Source organism: Acanthaster planci, linkage group LG20 (genome assembly GCF_054643075.1).
Source record: "Acanthaster planci isolate LZ-2023a linkage group LG20, COTS_SCS, whole genome shotgun sequence".
NCBI lineage: Eukaryota > Metazoa > Echinodermata > Asteroidea > Valvatida > Acanthasteridae > Acanthaster > Acanthaster planci.
Window position 1 is genome coordinate 3,827,253 of NC_141796.1, and position 22,843 is coordinate 3,850,095.

The 22,843-nt window shown below is 40.6% G+C and overlaps 1 protein-coding gene and 1 long non-coding RNA gene across 3 annotated transcripts; one reads left to right on the top strand and one right to left on the bottom strand.

Moving 5' to 3' along the window:
- Positions 1–1,238: 1,238 nt before the first annotated feature.
- Positions 1,239–7,187, bottom strand: LOC147795850 (uncharacterized). Of its 2 annotated transcripts, none has more exons than XR_015423507.1 (2): positions 6,995–7,187; positions 1,239–3,880 (listed from the first exon to the last, which is right to left on the bottom strand). It is a non-coding gene; the product is annotated as an uncharacterized LOC147795850 (long non-coding RNA). The 2 variants fall into 2 exon arrangements; XR_015423508.1 differs by having other exon boundaries at positions 6,846–7,187.
- LOC110975490 (uncharacterized) lies at positions 6,428–18,995 on the top strand. Its single transcript, XM_022228025.2, has 8 exons — positions 6,428–6,698; positions 8,528–8,760; positions 12,108–12,173; positions 12,948–13,218; positions 13,602–13,910; positions 14,919–15,051; positions 15,478–15,591; positions 16,621–18,995. The coding sequence occupies exons 1-8, from the start codon at positions 6,542–6,544 to the stop codon at positions 17,003–17,005; spliced, it is 1,668 nt and encodes a 555-aa protein (XP_022083717.1). The 5' UTR covers positions 6,428–6,541; the 3' UTR covers positions 17,006–18,995.
- The last annotated feature ends 3,848 nt before the right edge of the window (positions 18,996–22,843 follow it).

Below are 22,843 nucleotides of genomic sequence, written 5' to 3' on the forward strand. Positions count from 1 at the left end.
ACATTCCTCCGGTCAAACTACCCACCGAACCAAAAGCAATAGCAGCACTCGTTTTTGAGCATTCAAATTCCCGTTTGTATTTGACAAATAAAAATTCTATTTCAAGGAAGCTGCATTCTGTCGTATAAAGTCAGTGTTCAGTTTCCTGATATTGCACTGAATTGGTGATTTGAAATTCATTTTTGCCCGAAATCGAATGCACCTCTGCAATCCTGCATTCATGTTAATTTGAACTCAACCTACATGTATTTCGGAAAATGTGCGAACAATTCGGCGCGAAGTGTTATTTAACGTATACCTGGTCAAAAATTAGAATTGTTTTGTGTGCTAAAAGGAGTTAAATTCTTAGAAATGTTTAGTTGTTTGGTTAAAATGTTTTAATATTCATGATTGAAATAAACCATTCATGTTGTCATTTGTTACGATCCGAAAAACTCCAAACTAGTAATTATTCTGAAGCTTGAATTTACTCCGATGCAACAAAGAAATCAAACAAGATCTGATTTAATAAGACTATTACACTCAGCCTATAAAATGTCAGGATGACGAAGAAAATGCTGAGTGGAACTATCGGTAGTTTACAATGATAAAGATAAAGAATCGGGAAAAGATCTTATAGAAACAGCATGTTCTTACGGGCGAGGGCTTGGCAGGCACTAAAGTGAAAAATGCTGGACTCCACAGATGGCGAAAAACAGTTCAGTCCTTGATGGTGCAAAAATGAGCTCTCGTATGTTTCAGTGGGAAACTATTAACTGCGCATGTCCCGATTTTAGGGTCCTTTGCATTTAATGAGGGCCATGGGAATTCGTGCCAGGCAAACAGCTGCGTCATTTCATGAAATGTACGTCTTATTTTCACTTTTTGGAAATTAAATTCCTGCCCAAAATATTTTACCATATTATGGTAAGATAAGGCCTTTGCCTATAACGTGTTTTGTGAAAATAAAATTGAGAAATAGTACCAGAGTGGTCAAACTAGTGATTTTTGTGAAAATCTCTTTTCGTAAGCGATAGTTTGTTTACGTTTTGATGCGATTTTTGAAGGCTCGAAACAAAGAATTCGAAGCTTTCCTGAAGTTTTCAAAAGTGAGCTGTGGTGGAGAAAGGTATGAAGGTTTTAGATTTGCCCGGGTTTGCGCTAGATTTTGTTCTCTTCTCGTCCATGCTGCCTATCTTGCGGCCTTGCAAGCGTACGAATTCAGTATTAAACTCGGGAATGAAAGACGAACACAAAAGTACAGTCAGTTAACATGAAGTTTATTAGTGAAACCTTGGTCTATCTGTCATTACAAAATTGCTGGGAAAATGTTGAAATTCACGGTATATATCCTCAGTTTGACATGTACTATACACGCATGAACCACATGAACATGTAAACCGGCTCCGTCGAAAATTTTCATGTGCATGTACATGTACATGTACGCCGAGGTACGCGTGTAACAGGCCGCAGTGTACCGTACACGGTACGTGGCTTGATCGGGTTTGTGCATATAAAACACGTATAGATCGCGCTGCGCAGACGTATATCGAATGAAAATCGGACAAAAAATCTAGCCACATAGAACTGATTGTATTATGTAGTTGAGATTCTGGCCTGTCTTATGCACTGTTCTGGGAAACTTCTATAATTGAGAAATTTACTGGAACAAAGACAAAGTCGCCTACAGAGTGGAAAGACACAGTCACAATGATAATGGAGTCTACATTGTTCTATTTAGAAGCACGGACTGATATCAATGAAAGTGTGTTGCTGATGAACTTGAAGTTAACGAGGAAGACTCAACTGAACGAGGACTGACGACGAAATATTCTGAGAGTAATAATATCGTGCAGGCTGGGTGGCAACTTCCTAAACCCGTGGTCAAACTTCCGGTCGTACATGGGGAGTCAGGTTGGCAAGGTAGTTCTTCCCTTGCCTTCCACCTCTGTGGTCCCGGGTTCAATTCCCGGCCCCGCTCCACATGTGGATTGCGTTTCCAGTCCCTACCTGACTCCGAGGGTTTTACCCAGAATATTCCTCTGTGGGGTTTCCTCTAAACTGCAACTGCTTCTTACTGTCTCCCCTTTACTGATGTTGGTGAATATGGGTCGTTTGGCGGGTGCCCGAGGCGCCCTTGTATCGGCTCAACCATGTTTAAGTGTATTCAGTGTTCCAAGCTTAACATTGTACAGCGCATTTGAACATATTTGTATGAAATTTGCGCTTTATAAATGAATAAATTATTATAATTATTATAACGCTTATCATCCCCCCGGAAAAGCGGTGTTCCTGCTGTACACTGCCACTACAGAGACAGGTGAAGACAACCAAAACACAGCAGGTTTTAAAACGAAAATAATAAGATGAAGAACTTTCTTAGTAACTGATTTTTTTTTATTTACCTGGGAAGGTTCATACACTGCATTGATACCATCAGCGTTATCATTTTTCCTGTACCACCGCAGGGACCAGTTTTTGCTCCCGTACAACTGTCTCTGGAAAGTCTGTCATATGAATGGCTGATCGGCTGGATGGATCAGAGAGTCCCCTTAATTTTAGAATTCATGTTTTGCTTTTCCTCGGCCCTTCTTTCAGGGTTGATATTGCACAGTTTGGTTTGTGGTGTCAAAACAACACAGAAAGGTTAAGTAGGAGGAATGTTGGTGCGCCTGCTTGCTTACGTCATTATTCAGATACGAAAAAAAAGTTATTTCAGAACTTTCATCACACACATAAAAAGAGAAATACCCGTACAAATAAAAGTGAGGTAAAAAATGAGCAAACTGATTGGCAGCCAGAGAGCGGGGGCTTGGAGGGGTGACCATGCAGTAGTCTCACAGATTAGCTGCTTGTCGAAGTTCTGAAGTACAAACGCGATGCAACCGTAGCGCGAAACGACTGGTTAGAGAAATAAACCAATCCTGCTTTTTTCACATAAGGGTAGCAAAGTTTGGATAAGCTGGTATTTCTGTACCATACTATCACCATTTGGCTTTGCAAGAGGACAAAGATAGAATGCCGGCCTGCTATTTCCTGATGATGGTCTGTTTCTTATATGTACTTCTCGTAGAGACGTAGCCCAGGTTGGACGACGTCTACATTACATTTCGACTAACGTCCAGGGTATGAAAGTCCTTAAACTATGCGAAATTTTTTTCGACACTTTTTTCTCACATTTTTACCTGACGAAGACAGCTCAAAATGGCGTTCACAAATGCCTTGTATCCTGAATACCATAAATGCTGTGTTTGAAATTACTAAATACCCCCTGCGAGACGTACAACTTGAACATGTCCGGATGCAAGGGGTATTCTGGGGAGTGATGTTCCGATGTTTCAGTCCACCTTACGTTGGTAGCTCCTAGACACATCTCCAGTGTATCTGAGAAAGCCCTTCCCGTGGGTAGTTGTCTTAAGGCTAATCTGTGAGTTTGTGTAGCGCAGATTTCGATGTTCTTCACCAGCCCTCAAAGCAAAAAGGCATATTCAGTTACTGTTGTGGTGTATCACTCCCAAGAATCTTCTTCTCCCACATTTTATTCTCATCTTCCATTCTTGTTCTGTCATCTTGTTGTCAAGTGTATTTCTCAAAGGCGAAAATTCCTCATCTTGAATAACTGATATTCCTTGCCATGCATTGCAACATAAAGCTGGGTGCATCTCACCTTCTCGTAGAGCGTTTCACTTGGATACTTCTCGCCGTTGACCTTACTCACTTTCTGGATGAAACAGGTGAGAGAGTAACACAGTTCAGCGGTTGTCATCTCGAGGAGTTCACGCCGTATGGCACTCAAGTTCAAGTCAGGATTCAGTATTGCGAGTTCATTTCTCAGAATTCTCCACTCGTTAAATGTGCGAACTGCCCGGGCACGTTTCTTCCGGTTGCTTCTGAGTATACCCTCAATGTGATAAAACAATGAAAACATTTTTTATCAATATGCCTAAATAGAATGCATTTGTACAGTTTCTTTCAAGGTTTCAAAGATGTTGAACTATCTTAAACATTCATATTACCTTGCAGCAATTTGTTTGGATATTGTCGATAATCTGAAATTGTCATTTGACAGTTTTGTAAATTTCAGAGTTTTTTAAATGTAAATTAAAGTCCATTTACTCGCCGAAGTTTATAATTGCTATATTTTCCTAAAATCAATTGAAAGAATATGTTTTGAATTCTACTGAAAATGCTTGTGAAACGCTTCCTGGATCGGAAGAGGTGCAGTTTTGTATTTTGTACAGCTATTGTAAAACTAGGAAATAATCGACGGTAAAGTTTACATTCGTAAAATAATTGACAGTACAGTGTCGTAAAAAATAATGAAAAGACAATAATAGTTTAATAAGCATGAAAAGTGGCTACGCCGTTTCTTTTTTATAGCTTTCGGGCAGAGTTGATAAAATTGCGGCTGGAAAATGGTCCTAAGCCAGAAATAGTAGAGGGATGCCGTTTTGAAAATAACCGCTTGCACTGAGGCATGGGAACTATCAGTCTTCGAGGTTGAGTTAGTTTTATGTGAATAATTTAATGTTATTGGCTAGCCTACCAAAATTGAAAAGGAATTGATAGATTCGGGGCATAGAAATAATTGAATTTTTGTTTAATTAAGAAGCCATGACGGTTTCTATTTTTTGTTTAATTCAGAAGCCATGACGGTTTCCATATTTTGTTTCCCATGAGGCTTAAATTAGTGCGCTGTATCGTGGTGTTCTCAGTCACGGAACATCACTCATATTTTACTTTCTGACCTCCAAACTCTTCAGTTGGTAACGCTCTTTAGTTTGATCTTGATAAGAGTCGCTGATCAGTGATCAGCTCCCATTTAAGCAACACTCAGCCAAGGAGAGGTAGATGGCTGTTCAAGTGAGCGTTACGTTTAAAGTTCCTCAGGGCTTCGACAATTTTATAGTATCACTGGTATCATATGTGCTGGGGAAAATAATCGCAATTTTGTGCAGTTTGCGTGAAAGAAATGATTGTAGGTTTGGGCTATGGTGAACGGTACCTGGAAACATTGAGTTTTAACGTTTCTTATACGGATGGCTGGTTGTTTAAAACTTCAAAGGATAAGGTGACATCGGTTAGCATCATTGTTACTCAGTTATTGCTGTAATTACATGTACATGTACATGTGCATGTACATTGTACACATACGGGTGCAGACCAATTCAAGTGAGAATTTCTGACCAGCTCATTAGCATTAAAAGTGCCCCCTTCCACAGTATCTCTTGAAAAAGGAAATTGTTTGGCCCCCAAAATGGTGAGATTGTGTAAATCGTTGCCAGGATCAACCCCCTGGGTCTTTGAGCTTTCATATGAGAGCAGAAGTTTTTCACACAGCCCCACTTCAGTTGCATCACCTGCTTACTTCGCACAAGGACCGACAGAAGCCCCAGCGCAGACCGGGGGTGTACAGAATTCCTTGCCAATGCGGCAAAGTGTACATCGGCGAGACGGGCAGGGACCTCCCTACCCGAATCAACGAGCACAAAGCCCATGGTAGGAAGGGAGAGCTGGAAAAGTCATCAATAATTAAGCACTCCCACACTGAAGACCATCAAATCAACTGGAGCCAAGCTGAACTTATCACCAGCATCGAACGATGGTATCCCCGCCGCATTAGAGAAGCCATGGAAATCATCAAGCACGACACAGTTCCCCAAGACATCGGCTTCAACATCAGCGATATCTGGCGCCCCATCCTCACATCCCAGTCCAATGGGTCTCCTATACCCTAGGACTCCCTAGTTAGGTTTCCCCCTCAGTCAGCCTATGGGTCTTCTATACCCCTTGGCACCCAGCTATTCACTCTCCCACTGCCAACTCCAACTGACATGCTCCGGTAAACACTCACACAGGGCATGCAGCCCCAGGATCCAGTGCAGCATCCATTGTTCCCGCCATCACTGTTCCCGCCTTAACGCCTCACCGAGCTAATCCCTACATCTGGATCCCTCTCTACACTATATAAGCTCCACTCCCAGTTGGAATCCTGCAGTCTCCAGAAGACAGACAGAGTACACTGTTCGAAACGTCGAGTTATTCCCCGGTTCTTCTCAGAACCACACATACTCAAAGAAGAGATAAATACATGGTGTTACCGCAATCTTTACTATAGATCTAGTTTCTTTCACCATGAAAACCTTTAAGTCTTATAAGAAATTGAAAGATAAGTGACCAGACAAGAATTTCATTTGTGTTTCAGAAATCTCAGGGATGTTGGCGTGCATGCTATTGGGCCCTGAACGGTGCTGATTTTACACTGTTTTCAATGGGGCTTGAATTAGTGGACTAGACCCATACGCATACTGACTTACTGTACATGTATTATGCATAATGCACATCCGCGGAACGGTGACGCTGTGGGGGTGTGACCAATCAGTAGGCAGCATTTGGGACACGTGCACCGGCCAAGCGCCGGTACGGTTATCGCAACGTCACGGAAATACATAACAGCACAGTACATGTACAAGTAGGCCCATTCAGTATGTGTTCAGTTAGGCAGAATGGAGTAGAGCGACGAAGTTGAGTCTCATCTTCAGACTTTCGGCGTAATTTAAGCATGGATTTAGCATTTTCTGGATGCGGTTTTCTAGGCATCTATCATATTGGTGTGGCCAGTTGTTTCAAAGAACATGCACCAAATCTGATTCGAAATATCAGTGGTGCTTCGGCCGGCGCGTTAGTGGCTTGTTGTATTGTAGCAGATATCGACTTCGGTAAGTACACTGTACATACCGTTCAGACGGTCAGCTAGTGGTCAGTGGCATGGCAGTATGTTTGCAGTTTCCTTTTTATGCACAAGACAAAGGGTTTTTATAGGTATGAGCTCTGTTAAACAACTACGAGTTCCCAGGACTGCATACCAAACATTGCCAGCTACATAGCAGGTCTGGAACCTAGCAGCCAGCTTTGACGATGTTGATAAAAATGGTCCTTGCTCTGCCCATGGTCTGCCTATGCTGACTCGGCAAAGTTGACTATCTGCAAGTGCAAGTCCGTGTCGTTGTATTACCTATTCATGTTCCCGGCTTCTGCATTCTGTGGCACCCGAAATAAGTTATCAGTCTCGGCAGAATTTTTTTTAAACTGAGGTAACATCGAATTTGACAGAAGTAAGATTTGGACGCGTAAATTCAACCGTGGGAATTCTTGGATAAAATGTAAACAAACGCGGGCATCCATGGAGTTGTTGGAACTGTGCCAGCGCATATATCGCGTGACATTCGGGCGTCATCGTTGCAGTGCATACATTATACAGAACCGTCTCCCATTGGTCCTTGAATATGAGTCGGAAAGGTACGTTTGCGTTTGACCAATCGCAATTGAGAATTCCACCCCGCCCCTCGAGTGTTATTGGGGAAACTGTACCAGGCATGGCACGTGTACTTCGGACTCTAATTACAACCATAGTATTTTGTCTTCACATAGGCTAGACCTGGAGGGTAAAAACAACCTCAGGTCGGTGGTCTTCCTGAAATAACTTGAAATTAAAACATGACTGCCTCTCATTTCTCTTGTGAAATAAGACAAATTGAACGTGTGGACATCATTAAAAGAAATGCTAGGCCTACATAAATATGAAATTTAGCCTCAAAGTGGTTGCTAAAATGGTATATTATTTCCATTTCCAATCGATCACTTGGTCTTTTTCCCACTAAATTTCTCAATTTTTGAAGTTTTCCCAGAACAGCGAGACACTGCATAAGACAGGCCAGAATCTCCATTACACAATACAATCAGTTCTGCGTAGCAAGATTTTTTGTTTGACTTTCAGGAGTTATAATTGACACTCCTTTGCAGCGCGATCATGTTTTACATGCACAAAACGATCCAGCCACGTACCGTGTACAGTACCCTGCGGCAGCGTTTTAGCTAGTGAGCCATGCAGCTGTGTTTTGCACGGCAAGCTTTGTGAAATTGCAGCCCATTTTTTCAAGCATGGCCTGACGGTGCCAATCAAGCCATGCACTTAATTTGAGGCTTGTGTAATCTAGATCCTGAAAAATGTGCAAATAAAATTTGAGCTACATTTGAGTTTTTCCCATGCTTTTCCCCCATCAACCAAGTCCAAAATAGAAAATATGCTGCAGCAAAGTACATGGTTCGAACGTATCAATGCCAGCAGGCGGGTTCCTTTCCTTACAAATGATGAACTTCAGTACCGTATCTATGAACTTGTAAACAAGTGAATACAGGGATCCATACTTGTTCACCAGCGATCGATCGTACATGTATGTAATCGGCCTCATTCCCATGGCAATCATTAGCTGCCATATTGCGCCCACTCTCGCATGAGTTACATGTAGTCCATGGGGACGAGGTTGACATAATCATTTCAAGGGTTGCGCTGCATGCTCATTGTATCATCCAGAATGAAACAAAAAATAATGGATTTTTTCTCGAAGGCAAGGGCTTGCTTACATGTGATCTTTGTTTCATTTCAAAACACGCCCTCTTTTGTTCCTGCTTGGAGCAGATTGAAATGTAAATGAATGGTACATGTAAATTTAGTGTGGTAACATCATGTTAAGTTTTGTTTCTGCAGGTAAGGCGACCGATAATGTGCTGAGGTTGGTTCAGAAAGCTAGATCTCGTCTACTTGGTCCATTCCATCCATTCTTTGATCTCCATGGCTACATGAATGAGCGTATGCACAAAGTTCTTCCAGATGACATCCACAAACTGGCATCTGGCAGATTACATGTGTCACTCACCAGGGTATGGGACAAGACCAATGTCATTGTATCAGACTTCAAATCGAAGGAAGAAGTCATTGAGGTATGTTTACAACTGTCATGTCCTACCGGTACATTGGAGCACTGCTATTATTTACACAACGGAGTCTACACCAAATATTCTGTGTAGCGCTTGTTCGGTGTAGCGATTTTCAGTCATAAATGCACACTTGCGAAGTCCGACCCATATTCAATGTGTGCAGCTCCAATCCGCATGTCTCGGTGTTTGATTTTGGACAGTTACATGTACATGCAAAAAAAATAAACTTTAAACTAGAAAACATTGAAATTCCTGGATTTTTTTTAACTTATGTTCATCTCCTTTCATGTTTCACCCTTCGGGGTAGTCCTCACTGGAAGTAGCATTGCAAAATGAAATCAAGTTTTCCTCGAGTTATCACTCAGTTACATGCGGCATGTACATGTAGCACGCTGTTACACTAGTGGTTTCTGATGGTGAAATGGCACTAAGTAAATGGGCCATGCCAGAAACCATTCAAGTACATGTACATGTACAGTAGAGGTGCATACCGGTACATGTACATATCCACGGTTGGCAACAAAATGCCAGGGAAGCATTTTGGAAAATGATTAAAACTGGCAAGATCTTTATGAAAGATTTGTGTAAATTAAATAACGAATGCTTGAGTCAATCTACGTACATGTACCTATTTATTGTTTTGGTGATTTATGAGTTCAAATCTCTTAGCTTTACAGCAATTATCGTGCCAGGTTTTCCACACCTCTGTTGCTGGTATTGTACACTCTCAGCCGCTCTACATGTACATGTACATTTGTACGTGACCGCGTGTGGTCACATGAACATTACATGCAGTGTACGTGTACATGTACATATAGGCTACATGAATGATACATGGAGTTTTTGTCATCAGTTTTCTTTTATTTAAAAAGCAAATTTGTAACGTTTGGTAAAAGTACAAACAATATTTGGTAAAAGTGAAAATTTGGGAGCTTACAGAGATGTTTGGTATAGCCAGAATACATGTATTTGGTACCGGTACCTGTGTATAGCAATGTTCATTGTTACGGTGTTCCACAGTAATGTATGTTCATGTAACTTCAGCAAATGTAAATGATACGAGATGTGTGATTTTCTGTATTGATAATTTTGTGAAGGTTTTGAAGTTTGAGCAATTAAAACTGTCATCAGGGTTACATAAATTTGTGATTCTAACCCATCTTACTGATGTTTCATGAACAATTTAACCACCATCATGTTTAAAGGAACAAAGGATGGAGTGGCCTCATACAGAATCAAAATGTAGGTACATGTATACATGTACAATGTACATGTACATGAAGAGTTTACTTGAACTGCAAAATGTCCCAGCTAGCATAACACATTCACCTGCTGTACATGTACAGGTACATGTACATGTACTGAAGCCGTTACATCATGTACATATGCATGGTTACTCCAGGTGTTAAGTCACATGTCTGAACACGTGCCCAGATGTGTCTGAAGGTCAGCGTAAGGACTTCAATACACATGCTATACTTCAGCTTAATGCAAGTTATATAATATTGTACATGTATAAATCTTGTCCATTGATAAGCAAAGCTGTGGGTAGACCATTGTTAGACCAAAGATAAAATCTCCAGCATAAGGCAGTGCGTCAAAAGGTCAAAGAAAAGTTTCATGAAATGGAATCGTGAATTTCCCGAAATTTGATGGGTATTTCCCAAAATTTTCAAAAGTGCTTCCTGCATGACTGTGTCGTGTTTTCTCACGAGCTAGTATATATATTTTTAACCCTAACAGTCCTCAGTCCTCCAACAGGTGAAGGATTTAGGACTGTTAGGGTTAATGAAAACGAACTTAAAACCACGGTACCAACCTAACTGCAGACTAAAGGGCTAGTCTAATTGACGCACGCATCCCATGCTTTTGCCGTGACACCTCAGTACCACAGTAGCACCATTGAACACTGTTATATAGCACTTAAAATTCGCCTTAGAGAAAAAGAAAGGGAATCTCTAATTTCAATTTTAAAAATTATTCCTTCATTTTCTGAATTTTCCGAAATTATTCTCTTTCCCGAAAGTTACCCAAAGAACACCCAAATTTCGGTAATTTTCGGGTAGAGTGGAAACACTGGCATGGGGGCTGTAGAATTGATAATTCCATTTGATTTAGAGGTTAGGCCATGGTGGTTTGACCAAAAAACAAAATGCATTTGCTGTACTTGGAACATGGATAACTTGATGCTTGGGGTCAGAAAATTACATGTGCCAGGAAGGGAAGAATTGACTAGATTCCCAATGCCACTATTTTTAGTACATGCACTCTGCCTGTGTTACAGCATGGAAGTAGGAACTGCAGTTCCCAAAATGTCTATCAACGACGAAAAGTACTAATTAAGCAAACTCTTCCCATGAAAATAACTCAATCTTTCATGACAACAATATCATGATTATCATGATTCCTTTAACAGATTGGTAACACAAGTTGTCAAGACATATATTGCTGTGATTGAGAGACATATTGACAATTTCTATCCCAGTTCCTTTCATGGCACCCATTTCCACCATCTTACACCTGCAGAGCTCAAGTTATGGAGCAAGCCCTGATGAGTTTCTAAAGTTCTTTTTGTTCTGATGGGATCAATGGGGTTGCTTAAATGAATCAGTATCATTCAATTCAATATTTTTTCAAAGCTAATAAAATTTTGCAGAATTGCATTTCAGAAAAATAGGGTCAGACAGAACCTGTCCTGATCACCAAGTGTTTCTTATAAGACCTTATCTAACTGCAGTACTGTGTACTGGTGTGTAGTCATACTAGGTACATTTACATACAGATGTACATGCACAGTGTAGTGTTTGGGATTAGGGGTAATGGACAACATGTTCTACATTGAGAAAACTCATGGAAGGATTGTTAAGGTTGTGTGCAAAGGGCACTGTATGTTACCTGATTTTGCATGGTTGAGCTATTTCCCAATGAACCAAATCTCCTTAGATTATACCTACATGTATGTGTACATGTAGGTAGTTACGCAGTACCATGCCTAATACATGTAGTTGCCAAATATTGAGTGGATTTAGTGTGACCAATCAAGAAAAATATTGACAGACGACTGTTAACTTCAGTGTACATTTATATAGCCAGAAAAAACCCACAATACATGTACATGGCTATGAGTAATGCACATTCCTCTTACACTGATCCAGTCATTAAATTACGGTAGGCCAGAAGATACCGTAGTATTAGTAATCAAGCAAGGCTACATGTACCTGCAGACACAACTGAATATAAATTTTTATGTTGTCAATTTCAATTGAATGACTTTCAGTTCAGGATTAAAAAAACCCAAACCAACAAAAACAGATCAATGGGTGTATGTTTATTTTTCATTTACTTTGCAGGCAGTTTTATGCAGTGCCTTTGTGCCATGCTACTCGGGATTAATCCCGCCTACATTCAGAGGAACAGTAAGTGTTGCTTTTGCCAAAGGTTTGTCTTATGGAACTACCTGAAGTGGAAACTCCTGATGATTGATTCCTTTAAGTTGATCCACAGTTAATTACAATGTGGATATATTTAGGTAGAATCTTGATTAATTTCAGTGCACGAAACTCCATGTACACCTTTATCTTAGATATTCCAGTGCATGAGCATTGATCTGTTTCAGTTCATTCATTGTATGAATGACTTTCAGTTCAGGTTTAAAAATTCAAGAAAAGAGTTTTTTCCCTATGTTGACTCTGCATTAGCCGTGTTCCCATTAGACCTTTTCTTCCGTGGGCATGCAGAAACTTACTATGTCATTCCTTCGTGTCAATCTACATGTACGTGTACCAAACATTCCCACGTGGACATTTGTTTAACCGTAACGGAACGTTTATTCGCTGTGACTGGGAACCATACAACCATTTTCGCGTGCCCACTATCAATCTCTACAGAGGCAGTAGTCTGGTTCTTAGGTTTAGCATGGTTGCAGTCAGTTGGATTTTTTTGCACGCCTGCTAACTTACCGTAGCTGCCTTGAAATCTTCCACGACCCTTTTCAGCCTGTTAGTTTTATATCGCAATCGCGTTAAGTTGACAGGGACGTTAGTTTACCGTGTGTTCCCATTAGATTTAAGTTTGTAATTCTACATGAAAGTCGCGATAAGTTAACATGGTTAACCCAAAAAAGGCCATTGGAAACACGGCTATTGACATATTTATTACTTATCTTTCTTTTGTCTTTGTTTTGTCTACAGAGATATTGGGATGGTGGCATCTCCAACAATTGTCCTGTCTTGAGTCCAGACACTGTCACAATCTGTCCCTTCTCAGGGGACTTTGATATATGTCCATCCTCTCAGGAGTTTGGTGATTACCTTCAGTTTACCTCAGCAAACATCAATATTCATTTGACTTCTACTAATTTCTGGCGTTTGTCAAGAGCTTTGTATCCACCAGAACCAGAGAAGCTCAGGAAGTTATGTCAGCAAGGATATGATGATACACTACGTTACCTACAATCACATGGTTAGTAATGGTTGGCTGGTAAACAGCAGAGGTAGACATGTCCAAGTCTCCATCTGACAATGGGTGAACTCCTGCTACATGTATGCATTAATCTTTTCACTTTTAGAATGCTATGTTATCATGATTTTTTGACCAACTCTGTTTAAGGGATCTGTCTGTGATAACAAATTCTACAAAAAGTTGAACCGTGAAAAAGACTTCCTGCAATGTCTGTTTTATGATCTGAAAACATTACTTTCATTGATTGTTATATTCATGCGCAACATATGAAGAAAGATTGGCACACCTACATGTACGTGTATGGGTCATTCCATCAAAAATCATTTCAAAAAAATGCAGAATTGGTTTGAAATTTGCCACTGATTTTGATGATTTCTTGACAGCTGTAGTTCCATGCAATCGGCATCTAAGTTTAAGCAGATCGCAATCCTCCAGTGGTTTGAGCAGTGAACGTCGCCGGCTATCAGATGCTCAGATGTCACTTCGAAGTACTCTGTTATCCCGATCCTCTCTACAGTCACTCAGCACTGACTTACAACTTCTACAAGACATTCTGGAAGCAAGTGATAATGAAACGTGGGAAGAGTGGAATGATGAAGACTTCTTTGAAGATGAGGATGAGTGTGAAGATTGTAAAATCAGAGCAGAACAAACTATGTTAAAAGGAAGTCTACCACCCCAGGTCACAAATGGTAGGTCATTGATCCACAAAGTGTTTTGTAAGGTACACAATGTCTACATGCCACTTTGCAGTGTAGTCTTAACCGACAAATTGCTCTTGGATGGTTTGGAACCAGTGTTTTGCATATGCTACCAGGACATCCAATTAACCACTTGCCGCCAGGGTTTCTGGTACCGGACACGTATTCTTTATACGCGTGGCCAGGGTCTCCGAACTCGGACAATGGGAACTGGGAACAGTATACCATGGTTTGGGGCATTTAGTGCGAGCGGATTGCCACCGGGGACAGAAGCGCTCCACCACAGCAGCGATGAGCCACACAGCACCGCTGCACGCTAGTCTGGCCCCTATTGAAAAGAGGTCAGCAGTGCACTGTGCCAGGTTCGTGAACAAAAGAAAATTACACAACACAGCACAACCTGGGCTCTTTTTACAAGGCTGCAGGCCCGGCTGAAATACTCGGGTGTCAATAGATTTTGTCTGTCTGATTAGAGTAGCTATCAGACAGTCGTGTGGGTGTAAACGTCCATTAATTGAAATGATGAATTTTTGAAAAATTTTGAAAACTGAAAATCTTGAAAATGTCCCGTACATGTATGTGTGCACTGCATTTTTCCAGCAACCCGGCAGCAAGTGGTTAAATGAGGAAGGGACACATTTTCAGCAACTTTTGATCCTTGTCGGTCATATTGAATCCTTATCCTGATCAGAAGACCTTTTCATAAACACAATTTTGTCTTCCATATTTCAAATTTGATAAAAATCATCTATTGAGCATCTTTGGTTTGATACATTGTTGCTTCATGATCAGGCCTACATGTAGCTTTATAGGCACTTGAAGAGTGATTTCATAGCGCATGATTTTTGCCACGTGTTTTGCTTTTACAGTTCTTGTCTTGTTACTTCTTTTTTTTGTGATCTCTCTTCATTGAACTGAAGGCATTTCTGTAGCCTGGGTGACGTGAGTGATTTTTAAAAATGCAGTATTAACCATGCTAAACTGTTGCCTGTCTTGCAGCTATCAGAGAGGCCATCATGCTGGACAACACTCTGCTGAATTATTTATTCAAATTCAAGATGTTCAAGGCAGTATCATTCATGGCGCTTCCATATGTCATCACATTTGAGACAGTGGTACTCTTCACAGTCAGGTCAGTGCTATTTGAACGTCTTAAGTTATTAATCCTGTCAATCATAAAACCAACTGATTCCAGTTCTAAACATGTACTTAGAGCAGCAGTTGTACATTCATGGCCTCTTTGTAGACTCCTTGCAAGCAGTTTGCACTGGTTTTGGCATGGCATAGAGAAGCTTTGTAATTAATATTCTCCATTCAAGTAATCTGCACACTCATTATTGCTTTTTTGCCATTTTTAATTCAATTGCAACATAAAACATTTCTGATTTGTATGCGTGTGTATTAAAGTTGCAGGGAACAATGTGGCTAACTTGCAATACAGACTTGGACATGCTTAGATATTCCTCATGCCTAGCTCATAAAGGGACTTGGCTCAGCAAACACTGAGTGTATGTTTGCTTCTGCATGTCAACTGAATTCAAGTCCTCTTCCTGTTCAGGTTTGCCAAAATGCTACCCAGAGTTCATCGTGATGTTCATCGGATTTGGAAGCAACTGATGGGTCTGATTAGACACATGCTGGAACACACTCCTGCTGCCAGTCTACTAGAAAGGTCAGTTACTTTATTTCCCAGCTCATTTATACTGATACGGTAAATCCAGTTATCATTTCTACAATAATTTTAAAAAAATTAAATTGAATAAACTCAGATTTATATTCACTTTATAAACTTGCTGAGATGAAATGCTGTTCCTGTAAAAATGTTAATGGTCAAGTTTTCAAAGTCCTTGTGGAAATTCACGAATCAATCTAATTTGTACATGTATGAAATCTGTTGAGTTTGTGTATGGTTTGAGAGAGAGATAAAATTTGCTATCATTGATAGAGACTGACAAGGCTAACTACAGCAAGCTACATGTAGAAGACAAATTAATGAGCCTTAATAGCTTGAAGACACAGGCATCACCTTCCCATTGAGTGCCCATGGCAACGCTGAAATGGATCAGAAAATCCATCCAGAGAATATACGTGTATACACACTCATGCAGTCAAAAACCAATAATGAGAACACTGTACATGTAAAGACAGCATCCCGTTTTTCCAAGGAACTTTTTTATATCCCTTGCAGTTTTTGTCTTCTTTTTCTGATAATACAATGTTTCTCTTAGGACGACATTTGACAAAGGTTCCAAGGACTTTGCAAACTTCAAATTCATGAGTAAATTAAATTCCAATGCACACCACCAACAGTGGTCGAACGATTTTCAAAGTGAGGAGACCATCAAGCATCAGCCATTAATAGGCCGATCCACTTTGTCTTGCACTATTATAGGTTCTGTAAAAAAAAGGTGCAGGGGCCATCCTCCCCCCCCTCACTTTGAAAAAGGGGGGGGGAAATTGGCCCCCGTCCCCCTCCTGAATCCTTGATGGAATACATTTTGCACAACTAAGCACTAGATAATAATGTGATCTAAAAAAATTATTTGCATATAATTTTATGCTTGATGAAAACTTTCCAAGTGCTAGTCCATGTATATGTACTCTACATAGTTGAACTGCTGTTGATGACTGTTGGCCCGAGAATTTTCTTTTCCTTCCTTGGCACTGTAGCCTTGTGTTCTTTGTATCATTTTTGCTGCAGGCTCTCACCTGGAGATAGAGAAGAATTCCTAGCTTCCATTACCGATGAGAATTTGTCAGTTTCCTTCCATGAAGGCAAGACGATGAAGATGCACAATCACCGTGGTTGGCACAGACACCACCCACGTGTCAGAGGAACACTGCCGGACTGTGTCTTAGATACCTTTGATTTATGTGAAGATGTCTTCCCTGAATCAAGGTCAAGAAGTACATCACACCTCCAGGAAGGAGACAAATATTGTGGGAACCTGTATGATAGCTTTGATCACACTATAAAAATAAGTTTTGAGATGGAAGATGTGATAGTGTTCCATTATCTCAAAGAATCTTGCCTTATTGATGTGTCTAGTCCTAAGAATTCAGAGATGGTTCTAGTTGATACATAACATTGCCTGTTGGGGTCATCATGCATTTACCTGTGCTGAACCTCTAATGAGGCTGATATTTGGAGCATTATATGCAGTCTACATTTGGTGCATCAGTTGTTTGTTTAACCCCAACAGTCTCAAATCCTCCGATTTCAATATGATTTTACATACACCCTAGGGGGTTAATAAATGTAATGAGTCCATACAAAGCAGGTGCACTCCTTAAATCTCTAAATTTTAAGTCATCAGTTTTATCCCTGAAAAGTTGTGTTTTGGGTCATGTTTACTGCTCCGTACAATGTGAATTGATTCTGTCTCGGAAATATTGATGTGGATTTTGAAAAAAACTCTTCTTGTGAAATTAACTTTCATAACTTGTTTCTGACACCTTGTATGACTTTGTAAATTGATGTACATGGTCATGCCTTGATAAATTGAGACAATGATGAATTAGGATGTTCAGCCATAGAGTGTGTTTAAGAATCATTGGTTGGCTCAGTAATTGCTGGGTTCCTTTTGTCATCACTGAAAGCACTGTCCTAAAATCATTTGCAAAACTGCAATTTTGTATTGGTTTGTTAAGTAGCCTAATTGGGCAATGGTTTGATTATTCTGTCGGGTGCTGTGTGATCTTTTTGCCTGCTACTGCAATAGTGGATAAGAATGGGTGCATGTATGCTGAATCCTCCTATCCTAGTTGATCCATAGAAACTGCCAATTGATATGAAAGTCCATTTATAAGGGTTAGGTGCAGTCGGGAACATCTACATGTACAAACTGAAGCAACTGATATGGATCATGTAAACTGGGTTGGAAGAAGTGTGTGAACTTTTTGTACACATGTACAAACTGTACATGTAATTACGTCAATTGAACGTGACAATTTAAAATGCCATACTGGCAACACTGACATTGACCTAATAAGTAATATATTTCCTATATATTTTGGAGAACAGCAAATGCGAGGAAGGTTTATTGTGATGCTTCAGCCTATATTACATGTATGATACGCATGGTTGATGTAATCATTGAGAAGATTTAATGATGTACAGAGATCCTAATTATTTACAGTGATGCAGACTCAGTATTAAGATACTTGTAAAAGAAAATGAACATTTGTAAATAACTGCCTTTGCAACTGTAAATGGTAATAACCTATTTTTATGGCAATTTAACTTAAGTAGATAATCTTTTGGTGACACTGCAGAGTTTATGCTGCTATATATTTAAGGTTCTTCTCAATGCTGCCTTCAGCTGCTCACCTTTTATGTACCATCACCTGAAGTTTGTTCATGGGTTTAATTTTTGCATCAGGTATTAGGTTTTATCAACTGAAGTATGCCACTATTGTTCACCTATTCAGTTGTTGGACTTCAGCCATTTTATCATGCAATGTCAAACAAAAGTATTAAATTGTGTGCATTTGTACTGAGCATTCGCCTAAAGTGGTCGGTACTGGTTATGTAAGGTATACTTTTAGTTGTGTGTCCTATTGTAGAGTAAGGCGACCTACCTAAGATATGCTGCATCCGTATCCAGCACTGAAAACGGCAATAATAACAGGAAACTCGGCTCACATGATAATGATGCCCTATTCATGTAACTTTGGTAAAAGCTGGTTGGATGGCTTGGCAAAAAAGCACATTGTCAAGAGATTCAATAACGTAACAAGAGTCAAGTTACTATTTGCATTTACGCTTTCAAATTTTCCTGTCACCTTCACTGTGCCTTGAAAATCTGGACTGTAAAATCAATGATTAAACAGAAGTTTATAAATTCAAGAGTGTTTAGGTGAATGAAAGTTCTTGTTTGACACCTGACAGGCACAAAAGGAGTTGGTTTTGTCAGCTTTTCTTATCATTTAATGCAGCCTCGCATAAATTCTTTACACAGTCCAAAATAGTTGAAGTACAGTAAATTAAAGGGTAACAGAAGTTGGAAGTATTTAGTTCACGTGAAGTTTTTCAAAATAACAATAAAAACATAACCATTTCAAAAACATTGTAAATTTAATGTTTACCCCATTAATTGTGACCCAAAAATTAATAAAAAGGTTCCTGCGTTTTTCCACCCATAAAAAATCCGCTTTTGGCCATTCACGCTCCCAGGCTGATTGGATGACGTCATCGCCAGAATGCTTCCAAGCAGTGTGTACAGTACATTGCGATTGAAAGTTAACACCAAAATGGGGAAATTTTTTTCACATTTTTTCTCTTCCCCGGGAATTCCTTTTCATTTCACAAATTGTGAAAAAGTGGGAAAATATTTTCACACCTTTTCACACAAGTGGGAAAATATCTTTACAGATTTTCCCCCCAAGTGGGAACAGATTTTCACACTTTCTCCCACAATGGGAAAAAATGTTCACAGACTTTCCCACAAGTGGGAAATGATTTCCACACAAGTGGGAAAAGATTTTCGCACTTTTTCTCACAAGGGGGAAAAGATTTTCACAGATTTTCTCTGGTAGTGGGAAAATAATTTTGCAAGCTTTCTTCATTTAGTAGTATTTGTGCATGTACATGTAGACATCAGGAAGTTTTTGTTCTCTGTGGTTTCAAACATTCGCATTTCTGAATATGGAAAGTGGAGGAAAATCAGTCTGAGAGAAATTCCCAGGAGTAATCAGATTACTTGAGGAAGACGGCATTAAAATTTCAATGCAGTATGTTTCTCGGTTTTGAGCAAAGTACAGTGCGACAGAAGAAATCAAAACCTGGCTATGGTGGAGGTTGCAGGCAAGCACTGAACACCGAACAGCTGAATTACAATAGATTGCCGCTATAGCGCTCTCCAATATGTCTTATATTGTAAGTTGTAAGCGTTTAAAAATTAAATTCACCCACTTGAAAGGATGCTCAATATGTGCACATGTACATGAGCATGTATCTACGTGTTTTCCTGAATGTAAATTTACGTTTACACGTATTGGCAAATGTATGTACCGTGATTTCGGACATCCTGACTGCTACTGCATGCCCATTCATGGACAGTCCAATCGCTGACTTTTTCGAATAACCATGTGACCGCAGAAAGTAACATGTCATCAGAAGCCCAAGTGAAAACTGACCCGATATGTCACACCGAAATACACGTACAATTTAAGCAGTTATCTTATTCGTCAATGGTAAGAAACCTTTCGGTAACAAAATACTGCATGTAGTATTTCATTGTTGATTTTTTGTGCCAAACTACAACACGAAAATAAATAAAAAGTGGGCAAATAACCCATGTCGCCACAGCCGAGCAAGTTAAGTTTATTGTAATAGGCCTACACATTTTATGTGCTCCGTGACTTCATAACTTGGGGACTCTCGTTTATAATAATCACTCAACATCCAAACAACTTTTTAAACATTTATTCTCCGACATTGACGAGTGTTTATCTATGGTAATCCTAGAAAACAACTGCGCCACGCAAGCGCGGGTCGCCGTAGTGAGCACATCCCCGCGATCGCGCTGCATGGACTGAACGGCTCGGCTGAGGAAATCGCTACTAGACTGTACTGTACTACAACAGCACACCCCACGTGGTGAGTTGGTCTTGAGTCAACTCGGATCCAAACCAACTGGGACCCATGCCAACTCGGACCCACGACCAACTCGGACCTATGTCAACTCGGTCCCAGTACTAACCCGGACCCACGACCAACTCGGACCCACGACTAACTCGGACCCACCCTGAGTCAACTCGGACCCAACCCCAGGAGCGTGATTAACTTTTTGGAAATTTTTATTTTGGCCACTTTTACATTTTAGCATTTGGTAAATGACACTTTTGCACTGCATGCTGCCAAGCTGTAACGTCCTCTCTACACGTTATGCAGGGAAACAGTGGCACAGGCTTCCCAGAACTTCTCCGTTTTCGAATTTGAACAGGCATGGTGGTCAAAAACCGACTAGATTTGATGTCAGTGATGTCTTGGAACAAGTCACGGTGATGAGTAACCGACGAGCGTCGTATTTTTATGGAGGCACATTTCCTTTAATGTCTTATTTGCCGCTTGTAATCTGGAATCTTTATCAGGTATTAGCTTCCCAGGTACCGGCGTGATTGACCAGAAAGACTGATTTTGTCACCTTCCATTCTTGAAACCCTATGATCGGGGAGTGGGAGCTTGGGACAACCAACGGGAGCAGCTTTTGGAGTGTGATTGACAGTACCAAATCGCGCTTTCTCCGAAGTTTTTTGGCACTCCAGATCACCAGCAGAAATCGAATGAATTTTCACCAAACAGCCCCCAAAGTTTTTGTTGCAATAAAAAGCCACAGATAGGCCCCTCTGATGTACGTATGAGATGCTGCATACGTACATGTACATCAATGTCACGAACATTGACCTTATACAGTGTCTAATGGTGTTATCCCCCACCTCACTTTTCATTTTTTTTTTGGGCCTGGCATGTCTTACACATCCACCTTGCCCCATTCCCTCCCCCACCTCCAATACCGGCAAGATTTAGGTAGATGGAGGAATTCATCCATACAGGCCCTGACTGTCCAAATAACGCAAATAGGTTGGTAATTTCTGTGGTGCATGCAACTGACACCTTTTGTGGTGGACCCAGTAACCAGCCGGATCAGGGATGGAATTGACCTGGCCCAACCCCACAAATATATTTATTAACCTTGAGCAAGGATGAGCGGCTACCCTGACATAAGGGGGGATATCAGTTAACGAACGGCGGACGAAGCCTAGGGGCAGTTCGTTGGGTGGAGGTTTACCACCAATTAGGAAAGACTGGATTTATCTGGCAATACAGTAATGAAACACAGGGAAACCTAAATAAACCTCACAGTGACACAGGATTTCCAAGGACAATAATCAAGTATTGGATTTATTGCAATAAAAATCAATAAGGTATATAAATCACACAAGGTTTATGTACACAATACACCTCACAAGGCAATACAATATGCCTCACGTGGTGAACTAACCACCCGACTAACTTAAACACAGCAAGCCTACAACCCAAGGGTTACCTCACTAAATAGTGATAGCCCTCACACAAATGACACAGAGTGTCATGCAAAACAGGGTCGATCTAACGAAAGGAAAATTACCCTCACAGCGATCTGAGTACATCAAGTAAACATCAATGCTAGTTAGCACAATGACAAGATTGCCTTCCAGCCGTCACCCCACTATCAGTGCTTACAGACGACAAGCAATCCAACAGGAAAGACCACTAGCTCCAAGCCTAGGTTCACGACACTCAGCTCTATCACTGAAGTAATCTAGACCCAATACGGTTCGCTACTACACCTACCAGTTATAGTCACTACACGCAGCGCCCCTGGTGCAACGTCCACGCTATACCTCGCACAGTCACAGCACAGAATGGTAGACAGTGTCTTCCACGATCCTGCCACTCTGCAACCCAGCAGCGAAACTCACTAACTGATTGTTCGCGCTCTAAGCACGCCGCAAGCGCCCAGACCTAGTGCTCTACGCAACGCTGATTGGTCAACGCAATGCTTAATAAATCATGACTTAGACTGGCATTCATGCCTACCCCTGTTTCGTCACACAGGCCCCAGCTAAGCTTGGTCCGTCCCGGGCCAAATGGCTTAATCTAAAACTATAAGAAACAGGGCTCTATTATACAATTACAACAACAACATGAGGTCTACCTAAACCCCAAGATCAATAAACCCAAATACAGTTATAACCCCTGTCATGAGGTCCATAAACCTCACACCAGTTTTATAACATCACTTACACAATGTGGAAATCACTCACTTTATACAAAACAAACCTGAGGTTTACCTAATACACCTCGTTACAATTAGCATAATTTATTCACAAGTGTACTCTCCACTAAGTTCATAATATACCTCAAAATTCTCCCGCTA

What these genes read in the sequence shown, in the direction of transcription:
- LOC110975490 (XM_022228025.2), top strand. Translation starts at nt 6,542, where the DNA reads ATGGATTTAGCATTTTCTGGATGCGGTTTTCTAGGCATCTATCATATT. An exon ending in ACGTTACCTACAATCACATG is followed by an intron (nt 13,219 to 13,601) that starts GTTAGTAATGGT and finishes ATTTCTTGACAG; the next exon opens with CTGTAGTTCCATGCAATCGG. An exon ending in ACCACCCCAGGTCACAAATG is followed by an intron (nt 13,911 to 14,918) that starts GTAGGTCATTGA and finishes CCTGTCTTGCAG; the next exon opens with CTATCAGAGAGGCCATCATG.